The sequence below is a fragment of the Cariama cristata genome, unplaced genomic scaffold (genome assembly GCF_000690535.1).
Source record: "Cariama cristata isolate BGI_N322 unplaced genomic scaffold, ASM69053v1 scaffold42637, whole genome shotgun sequence".
NCBI lineage: Eukaryota > Metazoa > Chordata > Aves > Cariamiformes > Cariamidae > Cariama > Cariama cristata.
Genome location: NW_009625756.1, coordinates 5,118 through 17,276, shown reverse-complemented (window position 1 = coordinate 17,276; position 12,159 = coordinate 5,118). Strand labels below are relative to the sequence as shown.

Here is a 12,159-nt window from a genome sequence, read left to right as displayed (position 1 = left end):
GAGACAGGTTGTGCATTTAAAATTTTATTTTACAAATTCAATTCCCTTTAACTTCTTTATCCTTTAAAAAGAACATGTGCTTTTTCTGTAGTGATGGTACATGACAATGCCTGGGCATGTGTAGCAACATGATCTAGATGCAAAGACAGGGAAAACTTAAGACACCTCTTTCTCTAACTGACCTTGGTCTTGGGCACTTTCATTCCTAAAAGGCATTAGCATTTGCAAGGCAAAGTGACTTCTCCAGCTGGGACCATGGTAACCATGGCTGTATTCCTTTCAAACATTTTCAGACTTACTTTATCCAGTTCCCAAATACTTTCCACCACCTTGGTGATTGCCTAAACACAAAAGCAAAGGCTCTGCTTAAAAGCCACCCCCTTTAGCACTTTAACTTGGCAATTTACAGAACCTGGAGGGCTTTTGGTGCTACAAAAATTACTAATTGTTTCTCCCTGCTAAGTTTTTGCAACTTTTGATGTAATAGCTTATAGCCTATCACACTATAGCCTTGGCATAGATTTCGTTACCATACCTAGTATGTGACCATACCAAAAACCTTTTGCTATGACAAATCAAACCAAAACATCATTTTTTTGACACTCCTTTGTATACAAAACTTGGTATTCGTCTCTCTTTGCATCTATAAAAAGCAACTTTTAAAAGTTTCATTAAGAGAATAAAAACTAAACTAAACAGTTTCTCTTCTGAGAAAGTGACAGCCTGGTTACAAACTACAAAGTTTTTTTGCAAGTTCACCTCCTTATTCCAGCAAAGGAGGTCAATGGATAAACGTGCTTTGTAAGCTAGTCCAATCTATCAAATGAGCTATAAACCAGTCATTTTCTCTAAGGAAAAGGCTCTGGTCAGAACTTCACATTTTCTTCAAGAAATTTCAGATGGCGTGCTTTTGCACTGTAACTTGCATACTTGTCTCCCATATGCTCCCGCAACTGCAGCTATTTAGAACACACACACAAAAAAACAAGAACATAAAATTTACTGACATTGAAAAAGGTAGGAACTACCAAAATACTAACAAACACAATACCAAAGCACTCAAGTGAAAGCAACGTGAAGTTTGACAACATAGATGGGAGGGAAGAAAAATGTAAGAATCCGTTGTTCTAAATCCTACCTGACAATTTAAAATACAAATCAGATCTTCATAGGCTCTATCTACCCATGCAGTATTTAATTTGCAACCAAGTTCTGAATCAAATGAGCTGGAAGTATTGCTCGCTCACGTCTATTAGGAACAGACATTACACTGTTTCTCACTTTGGACATAAGGGGCATGAGGCAAGGAATGTGAAGGCAAAAAATTACTGGTCAAAAGAAACTATTATTGGAGAAACACCACAGAGTAAAATTATATGCATCCCTTGCATCTTCCACAAACTCAGGGACCATGGTACAATTCTAAAGCTCCTATGCTTTCTGAAGAATTTGCAGTTGAACGTAGTCTACATTCAGAATCAAACTTTTTAAGATTGAAAATGGCAATATACTTGGGCCCTTGCCTGCCAGTGACTACATAAACACTTTTTCGAATCAAGGTTTGCACTACTATATCTATTTTAAAAAGGCGGGGGGAGGAAGTAAAGACCCCACTCATCTAGGTTTATAAAGAAATTAAAAAAATTTATTATGAAAGACATTCACCTCTCTCTTTACTTCATCATCTTCTTCCATGATGCTGTACACCTTCTCAAGAAGTTTCACTCCCAATCCTTGCACCACATCAGATCTCAGGATTTCAACCATTCTCCTAATTTTGTCAGGAACTGGTAGCATACCTATGAAAACATGAAATAAATAAATGCAGTAACAATTGCTTTCAATATAGTCAATTTTCATACTCTATGCAGAAGAAGAATATGGGACAACTAAGTATCACCACAGAATTCCAGCTGATCATTTCCATGAAATAAGTTTATCTGAACAATCAACAAACATGGTGAATCAGCAGCACTCAGATGCTGACTCTTAAGACACTGGACAGTACAAAGACACAGTTTGCACAATTGGGTCCCTGTAACTTCATTTCAGGTAGCTCCTGTATACTGTACTGTAGACAAATATTATTTAAATGAAAAGTACTATTGCCTAAACTATACCACCACCCAAATATTTTAATAATTCAATCACTTGCACTTACATCAAATGTAAAAAAAAAAGTTTAATCACTGCAAAACACTAATGGCATAATTTCTGCCATCTGCCTGTTTGTCTCAACAGCCCTTGAATCTTTTGCTCCCCAGCTGAAGCTGCCAACAAGAGAGTCATTTTATAAGGGGAGGCCTCCATTAGGAACTGAGAACACTAGCTTGCTCTTTTACATCACTGAAATCACCAACACTCATTTTATTTTCAGAAGGTGATGCACCCTATAGCTGATCTAATTAAGTTTCAGTTTAGAAATGCAGTACCCCTGTCAACCCAAATGGTAGTAAGTCAATAGCCAGAGGATCTCACTATACAATATTTAGAGTCAGAAAAACGTACAGGAAAAAAAAATACCACTGAAATTTGTACCTTTGACATTTTGTCATTATCTGTTTAGAGACAAACTCTTTCAATGTATTTTACTTTAGCTAGGCAGAATCAACTTACCAGAGTAAAATCCAGTGTTGTCCCATTGCTTTACCTATCACCAAACTAGTTAGAAGTAGAATCCTTATCATTTACAACAGTAAGCACAAGAAGGTCTGAGACTTCAAAAACCTACTCAGCTCTTTCACTTGTTCTTGTTGCATAGTAAGTACAGTCATAACAAATACAATTTTTTTTCTTGCTTTTTGGAATACACAGACATACTTAAGGTCTAAACCAGACCTTAAATACAAAAAGCGATTCAATTCTTGCACCTGTATCTGTAGGAAAAATAAGCTTGCCCAAATTATGCGATGAGGGTGAACTTCTATACTCGTACAAACCTCCACTGTGTTTAATGCTTTGTGTACAACATCAGCTTTATCCATAATTCATAAAGCTTTACAGCTATCAAATCATTTGAATGCTTTAAAAATCTTATTTCAAAATACTCAACTCCAGCTGTTCATTTTGGAAGCTTCTAAGTAGAAGTCACATGGGGAAAAATATATTGCAGACCAGCTTTCTCTCTTCTATTAATAATTACACAGATCAATCAAACATTCCTTTCATTGGCAAGGAACCACAGCTACAGCAGTTTTGCACACAAAATTATTTAAAAAGATGTTTACTTCTGGAAGCACTGTTGAGACTTGAGAAGAAATAAGACTGGATTGTCCTCTGTTGCCCACTAGCAGGTTTTCTTTGGTTATTAGCCGTTGACAACCATTCTTTTAAAGCAGTAACAGGGCCACAGACCTGAAGAAATCTCTTCAAATTTTAATTCCTCTGATTCATGAGGTGATTTTCCATACAACATCAAAGTGTCTCGATACTTTCTATGAAGTTTAAACTCTGGGGCTGGAGTCGAGGTTACACAGTATTCAGAATTCTCCTTAGAGTCCATTTTCAGTGTCCGTGTCATTAGCTGCACTAAGTCATTCATTTCATTCATACTGCTTTTTCTATTAGAGGAGAAACAAGATGTAATTCAGTCACCGTTCATGATGCAACTTCCACCTTGCATTCAGAGGACTTTCAGTGTTTAGTGAGGTCCTGCCAAATATTCCATGTTAAATTGCTACTGATAAAACTGTACCACAAGAAGTAACGTTAGCAATATTTCATCTAACAAAGGCTCAGAGCCCATTCACCTAGCAAAAATTCACAATCCTATTGGGTACTGTTACCTGTATAGGTGCACCTCTGGCACTGCAACAAGTATATTTTTTGAAAAGTTGCTTACACTGACAAAATCAGAAATAAAGTTAACCTCATTCACAGTGGAAAGGAAGCACATTGGCACCTTTTAACTCATGCTTTTAATGCATCCTGACAGCATATGTCCCTTGATGCTGGAAGACTGGTTTCCTGGGAAGCTACAGTTGACAAAATGCAGAGGTACACAATCGCATGTCCCAGAAAGTTCAGCATGGAAAGTTTATATTCACAGACAGACAACAATTTAATAGAGTTCATTTTCTTTATGCATCATATACTTCTTCAGTCATTCACTATGTAGAGATAAAGTGTGAATGAAAGCAATTCCTGCCATTTTTTTTTCCCCCACTCCAAGCCAAGGTCCAATATATCAGTGAAAACTCTTACATCGTATTAAAAAAAATATTTACCTCTCCTTGGAATCACCATCAGACTTATCTGTAGAGCTTGTGGAAGAGCTTAACTCATTATCAGACAGGCAATGGGTTTCTCTCTTTCTCTAAGTGAAGAGGGAATAAATGACAAAAATTCTCATAGCTGAAAGTAATTTATCAATATGGCATGAACTACTGCTCTTACATGGAAGAAACATTTTCAACAAGCATATTTTTACAGACTCAGCTTGATAATATTTAAAAGGTATAATCTTTGGTTTTAAAAACAAGCTAATACACAGGACATCATCAACATACTTTATGAAATGCTCATGTGACTAGCATTACATCTCAGTCACCCAGTTTTAACCGCTATAAATGCTTCACCAACTGCCTCTATTAAAAACAATTAAATCATGTATCTGTCAGTTCTTTGCCAACTATATTATAAAGTCATTACCCATAGCCCGTCTACTGGTCTTTAATATACATTTTAAAATAGTATTTAAATAAATTTTTGTCAGTTCAGTAAGTTCCCAGCATTCCCTAAAACACAGAGATTTTAACCACTTGTGTCTCTACAGTCCTGTGTTCACTGCATAGCAAAATATGCAAAAACATCACTAGCACACGCATACAAACCTTATGTAATCTCAGTTTGTGAATGCAGATGAAGTTTTTGCATTTAGATACCAGTTTTTGCTTATACCAGCATACACACGTAGGTAAAACATGCAAAATACTTTCCATGCAAGTGCTGGGCTGAGGAAAATAGAGCCTACGCTTTGAATTTCAGACGAAAATGTCTTCACTATTACTTTTCTGCATTTATCAGTATTAATACTGTTCCCTTGATGTTGCAGAAAATTGTCAAATGTACATCTAAGACCTTAAAAAAGATTTTCCAATTAGACAAGGAAGAGAACATTAACAGAAATTATTCACTTTTCATCTAGCAACTATTTCTTATTTCCAACACGCACATGTATGTACTTAACACGACTACAGACAGAAAAAAAAAAGTTCAAACATCACTATCAAAGCAAAATTAGATGTACTAGGCTAAAGATAGCATGTCATTAATAGAAATTTAAAGCAGACTACTGATCTGTAACTAAAGCATAGTTCAGGATAAACTTTTTTCCCTCCAAAATAAAATAAACACTGCAATTTAGAGAGCCCATAACAATCAGTAAGAGATCCCTACTTTTCATCTCTGACAACTGGAGTGAAAATGCACAGTGAGCCTGGAATGTTAAACTGATCTAGCCAAACAAAAAATGGATCAGAGATCTGTACTCTACCTCAGGACATATAAAGCAATATTTAGAGAGAACTGTGCACTTGTACAGACTGAGAGTTTCTTCCACATATAGATTTTTTTTTTTTTTTAAAATATCACGTTCTTCCCAAATGGTGCCTGCCTTTAAATATTTCAAAAGCAGATGACCCCAGTTTACCTGAGAAATACTGGAATCTGATGACGACTGAGCAACTTTAACATGATTCTCCATATGCGATTTTGCTTCAACTACTGCATTATTTGGAGTTCGTCTTGCTGGAATCACTGGAAAGATGACATTTTTACAATATTTACAACTCAGCTGCATGTATTTTGAATTAGTTTCACAGTCATGCAAGAAAAGCCTATCACCTGGCAGAAGACAGGCAGGTAGGTATTCTAGTAAGAGAAAACACTGAAGCTTCCATCTGAAAGGTGTATACTCTGCGCTTCATGTACATTTCACCACTAAACATAATTGAACAGAACTGACTAAAAAGCAGAAAAATACAGATATGTGAACAGAAATTTCTATTTAACAGAACAAGACCCCTAGTTTGCATCTTTCTGAAGATGGTAGTGAAGAGTAGACAAGAAGATATAATTTCTTCACAAAGAAGTTATTAGCCTACTTACACATAAAATGTTAACACGCAAACATAAAAATTACCAGAGGGGAACATCTCCTCCTGAGACTGTCTTAGCCTCCTTCGTTCTCTTGCTGACAAGGGCCGCTCCTTCTGAAGAAGTTAATGTAATATTAATTAGGAATCATCATAATGGCTTTTGTTATCTAATCACCTATAAAGCAAAAAGTCTTTTTCAATTGACTTGGAAGACAGAGCTATTAGAGTAGACCTTCTGATCACCTAACAAATGCTTAACTATTTATTACAAAATGGTCTTGGTCAATGAGACTAACATGCCCTCTAGAAAAGGAGCTTCTGACCTCCATGGTTCAGCAAGGCAGCCTCTCATCCCGCACTGACGAGGTGCTGGACAGGACTTCCATTAGGCAGGAAGCTACTATAAATTTCTTTACTCACTGTGAATACATCCAGACAACAAACTGCTCAGAAGGAATGAGAGACAAAAATAAGCTGACATAGTATTCAGCACTAACCTTTGAAATGGCAACTTGACTGATTTTGGTGCTATTTCCAGGTTCAGAGGCTTCAGCACCATGCTGCTCTGCACACCTGTGCGTTGCCTTTGCATTCACATCAGAAGGAAAAGGTAAAGGCTGAGAAGCAACTGTCCTGAACTTGAAAGAGAAGTGAGCATGAATTATACCTTTTTTTTTTAAAGTTAGAGTACTCTGCAATCTAAAAGACATTCTTGCATGGTAAGGTTGGACGCCAGAGGTTTTGGATCCTGCTGTAACCTCTTTACATCTCCAAACTTCCTCCCTCCCTCTCCATACCTCTGCTTGCATCCACTTCCATTCTCTCCATCCCTACATCTTGTCCCCCTCCACCCAGACAATTTTTCAGCTAACGCCTTTGCAATAACTGTCCCCCCTCTAAAACAGCGAAACCTGAAAAAAACCACCAGGATATCAATCACCAATCAACCTCTTCTCTATCCTTATATAGTCGGTGCCTTTCCCCAAAGAAATATTTCTGCTCTGTGTGGAAGCATTGACAGGAGCCCTATCTTATGTGCATGCCAAGATTTTCTTCTAGAGTTTGCACTCATAAGCTCAGGGCAGCCATTACAGGTCTCTGTTCTAAAGTACTAGTCATCTCCCACCCACTACAAGTAGCCTTACCCACAACAGTCAAGGAAAGGTACTGCTCTATATTTTGTCGTGACAAACAGTGACAAGTCCTGATGGAAATTGCTAGGAAAGACTATAGCACAGCAAAGGCAAAGCCCACAGTTCACTCTGTTTCCTTGCACCCACTTTGCACACTCACCTCACACCTGTGAGGGTTATTGAGATTTTCAAAGATTTACACAGATTGCTTCTAAAGGACATCTTGAGTGTTCTGCATGTTGTCACCAATGAAGTTACACAGATACACATGAAACAAGAACAGCATTAAAACCCCACCCTTTTTATAAAAATAGATCCTATTTTTAAAGAGTAAAAAATGCAGGAATCTTTAAGGAAAGACGAGAATTATTTTTTGAGTATCTGCACCTTCTCTGAACAGATTTCAGCTAGCTCTCTTTTCTTCTGCCGCCGCTGCCGTGAGAGAGAGGGTGCACTGACAGAACTATGAGGCTGCAAGTGGGAGGTAATTTTTTCCTGAGCATCTCCTGAAGCTCCGTGACAGATGTCATCCTAATAAGTAAAAGTATTTTTAAAAAACATAGATATGCCATTTCCAGATTCACACATAGACACTTTAAAAAAAAAAAAAAAAAAAAATCAACACAGGACACTTCACTATTTGGACTGTATCCACCTTAACATGTTACTGTTACAACCACAATAAACTCTTACTCGATAGACAGTTCGAAAAAAATACCTGCTCTACCAGCATTTTTAAGCTATTAAACCTTCAAAGGAGGACACTTACTTGAATTACAGCAGGAACAAACGGTACTAGCAGCTTTTCAGTAGAATCCAAGCTCTACAATAGATAGTGATTTCTCATTAGAAAAGTGTGTATGAAAATCTCATTGTAGACCAAAATGCAAAGAAAAAGACAATCACCACCTGTTAGCCCCCATCTAAATCAGGACCAACTCGAAATTGGCCAGGCCTATTTAGAACACAGAATAAAGAAGTTACAAAACTATTCCTGCCATCTCTCTTCTCAGCTGGAAAAGAAAATTGTTCCCCGTAAAAACAGAATTTCCATGATCTAGATGCAAGCCTAAAACTACTTCACCATGTTGCCTTTGCAAATCTGAAGCCAAGGCTCCCAGCTGCTTCAGCATCTCAACAGTTGCATCAGCAATGTCCTACTTTGACAGAAAAACCATGTGCAGCAGCTCTCTAAATTTTAAGATCTAGTCATTAGTTAAGTCTATTTCAAAGTCTCTTTCAAGTAAGCATTAACGTATTACCAGGTCAGTTTGCTTTTGGTCCTTTGATATGGGCTGCAGGAGTTTCAAAGTGTCACCATCTTCTTCTGTATCAACAGAAGACTGCTTCGACTCAACATTTTCAGCTTTAAAAGCTTGCCTTGCTCTTTCCTGTAGTCCATCTTCCTTAACTGGTGGGCTACTGGATGTTATTTTAGAATTCCCTGGGAGGTTGAAGTATTTTGCTTTATTATTCTCTGGAATATGTTCACTGCCACAGTTCTCACTTCCATACTTTATCCTTTCAGATGGTAAGATATCAATATTCACTTCACTAACTGTAGCTAAGGAGCCCCCCAGGTAGTTCAAATTGTTATTGCTTGGTTTTCCTTCCAACTCAACAGCTGGTTTCTCTGAAGGGCAAAATTTGGCGGCTTTATATTTGATGATGCAATCTTCTTCATTCTAGAATTAAAAGGAAAACAAAAAAAATTCATTACCTTTTGGGTATTACGCACATATGAAAGAATACTCTAAGCACCTAAGGAAAATCATTAGCATACCAGAGTACATAAACTGCAATGAAATTATGATCAATTACAGCCTCAAAAAAGCCACAACCCACATTTTTAAAGACATACAGACTGTACTTGCAAATGACCTATTTCAGGCATTGGTTTATACATATGCAGTACGCTTACTTTTCACCAGGACCATGAAAGAAAAGTTGTACTCCCTCAGCACTTCCATAAGGGAGGAGCCAACCAGTACCAACAGTTTTTAAGATGTACTACACCATATACATTCAGTATTTCAGCACTGGAAGCTTAAACTCAGAGTAGCAGACTCATTACAAAAATAAAAAACATGCACAAGATTATCCATTACAAAAGATTTGTTCTTACCACTGGAAAGAATGCAACAATAAACAATTTTTGGTTATAATTATTTTTTTCCAGTCAAAACCATGTATTTAAAAATGACTACCACTTGTCATCAAATATTTGAAAAAGTATTTGACCTCAAATACTCCATGAGTAATTCATAGTGACCCACAAATGAAAAATGGATATTGTTTAGTTAACATCTTTTAGTTAAGACATTGCAATTAGTTTTACTGATCCACAGCTGTTTATTTACTTCCACTCTTGCCTAAACACAATTCCTTCCTTAACATGAATTTTACACATTGCTAGGAATCAGATCTATGTTCTCACAAATGTTTAAGGCACTTCTTATAAAACTGAGTTTTTTCTCTAGAAAAAGCAAGTGGGTTTTGGTTTTTTTAAAAAGAAAAAATATATATCTCACAACTTTGTCTCTCCTGGCTTGCTCAAAGGAGTGGTTTTGGTGTGCAACGTTCCTGCTATGAGATTCATTCTTTACTGAGACCACAGAACAAGGATCTTTAGGTTTAGAAGTCACTGTTTTCTTATGACTTCTGGCTGCTTTCCTGTAAAGAAAAAAAAAGTTGCTCATCCAATCATCATCAACAATACCTTAAGATATTTCTTTAGATTATACTAATTAAAAAAATCCACTCCATTAAAGAGCTTACATATAGAGAGTATAACATACTGGGCTTTTTCAACAGACTCTGAACAACATACTCATTTTCATCTCTATAAAAGGAGCTTAAAAACATTCAGACTCTGCCAGCAATGTACACTTGTTCTGCATAGCACCAAGATCAGTCCCATCTGGAAGCAGTAAGATAACTGACTAAACTTGACAAAGAAAAATAATTACATCAGTGAATATCAAAAGGAATTTGGTATTACAACTCTCAGCTGATAAATGGCCTCAAAGAACCATATGGAAAGATGTGTATTTCCTATCACCTCCTTGAAAATACTGGTGCTATTTTTTTTATTTTTTTTTTTAAACTCTCTGAATAAGCTGTGCAATCCTAACCATTGCAGTGTTTTATTCTGCATTTTCAGAAAAAAACTAGTTTTCATTCTAATTACCTCTGATTTCTCAAAGAATCTAAAGAAACTATGTTCATATGCTTTGTAACTGCACATAACAGAACTTACTTTATCCTGCTACAAAAACCAGGAAATGCTGTAAAAGAAAGACCATAGTAACATGAATATTTTGCACAGAATCATTCAAGTGAAAATATCTTACGCCTTTGTGGCTTCCAAAAACAAAGAAATTTGGTGCTTGATATATGGCTGTCGTAGTATGCTTTTTACACTAGGTCTTTCCTCAGGTTTTTTACTCAGCATAGTTCGTATTATTTCTACCAACTGTGGGCTGTAATCCTTTGGCATGGGTGGCAACTGTAAAAGGAAAGGGACATCTGATATTATTTAACGTATTTGTCAATAGGAGCTACTGCTAGATTATTTATGCATGACAGTTATATTCAGCAATGTACTTTGCACAAAAAATAGTCCCATTGTTCATATGCTGAAAGTTACCCAAGTGCTTAACATCAAAGAGAATATAGAAATCCTAAGTGTTTTGTCTAAGAACTGTTCGTAATTTTTTACTACTGTCAGCAGTTAAAGTTCTGTGAATAGGCTTAAAAATTTATATAGAATAAATCCATATTAAGTTTATTACATCCCAAAGCAAGACAAATACTTAAATAAGCTAGTCTTACCTAACAGAAAAATGGCATCATGTGAATAGTGATTTAATTTTTTGCACAATGTTTAAGCCAGAAGCAAATTAAGAAAGTAATCTCAGAACTCTGAAAAATTGATCAATATGCTAGTTATACAAAAGGGTAACAAGAAACTCTAGCAATATCTACAAATTAATAACTTCCTGGGTCTGATATTATATCATACTCCACCATAAAATACCAGTCTTACAACATATATGATGATGCATGTAACATGCAAAATATTTATAACTACATGCAATATTTCTGATTGGAAAAGATAATCTCAACTTCCAGACAGAAAATCCAAACACAGATAAAAAAAATTTTAGAAGTTTTTACCTTTCCTTCAATAATTCGATAAACCAAAGAGTTCATGTCTTTAGCATTAAAAGCATGTTTCAGTGTAGCCATTTCATAAACACAGCAGCCTAATGCCCAAACATCAGACTGAAAAAAGGGGGAAAAAAAAAAAGTTTTGAGAATTTTTTATTAATTGTAGAAGCTTTATCTCCAGACTTAAGTCACCTGCTTTCAAAGAGGCCTTTACTGATAGTAAACTAATTAAGACCAAACTCCATTGCAAACTTTTGGCTTCAGTCTTACTCTTTATCTTTAATTTTGATCAACGGAATTATTTTCTTCCAAGTATCACCAGATTTTTTCTGACAATAAGTGTAGAAAGTTGCTGTTTGTAGGGTTTTTTGTTTGTTTTCTTTTTAAGTGCAGTATCAGTTCTAAGTGGCAAATGAAAGTCTTTTGATTTTCCATTGGAAGAAAAGCTTCCTCTCAGCTCTTGCTTATTATAGACACTCATATTTATACTCTGTGTTGTTTGCAGCAAGAGCTGCACAGGTATACAAGAGCACATTTGCTTTATTTTGTTATATTTTACATTCACAGCAACACTGCTTATTTCCCTACTTAAAATTTCTTTTTCATTTTTTTAAACACTGTTGTTTTGCCTAATACAGACTTTTGAGTATAAAGCTTCCTGTCTGTTATATAATAAATTTAGAAAATGCAGCTAACAGACTGATATTTTTGTTTACATTGGCATGCTGCCATAGGTACAGGCAGCCTGCTGAAAA

General features: G+C 36.0%; 1 protein-coding gene across 1 annotated transcript in view; it reads right to left on the bottom strand.

Moving 5' to 3' along the window:
* Positions 1-767: 767 nt before the first annotated feature.
* Positions 768-12,159, bottom strand: part of NEK4 (NIMA-related kinase 4) — a gene marked incomplete at its 5' end in the record, with an annotated part of 13,120 nt that continues 1,728 nt past the window's right edge. The window contains 13 exons of the mRNA XM_009703722.1: positions 768-959; positions 1,666-1,799; positions 3,355-3,560; positions 4,227-4,315; positions 5,651-5,757; positions 6,143-6,209; positions 6,596-6,736; positions 7,619-7,762; positions 8,001-8,054; positions 8,494-8,916; positions 9,763-9,904; positions 10,585-10,739; positions 11,411-11,518. Of these exons, the coding sequence (XP_009702024.1) occupies positions 867-959; positions 1,666-1,799; positions 3,355-3,560; positions 4,227-4,315; positions 5,651-5,757; positions 6,143-6,209; positions 6,596-6,736; positions 7,619-7,762; positions 8,001-8,054; positions 8,494-8,916; positions 9,763-9,904; positions 10,585-10,739; positions 11,411-11,518 (1,863 nt within the window). The remainder of the gene's footprint in view (positions 960-1,665; positions 1,800-3,354; positions 3,561-4,226; positions 4,316-5,650; positions 5,758-6,142; positions 6,210-6,595; positions 6,737-7,618; positions 7,763-8,000; positions 8,055-8,493; positions 8,917-9,762; positions 9,905-10,584; positions 10,740-11,410; positions 11,519-12,159) is intronic.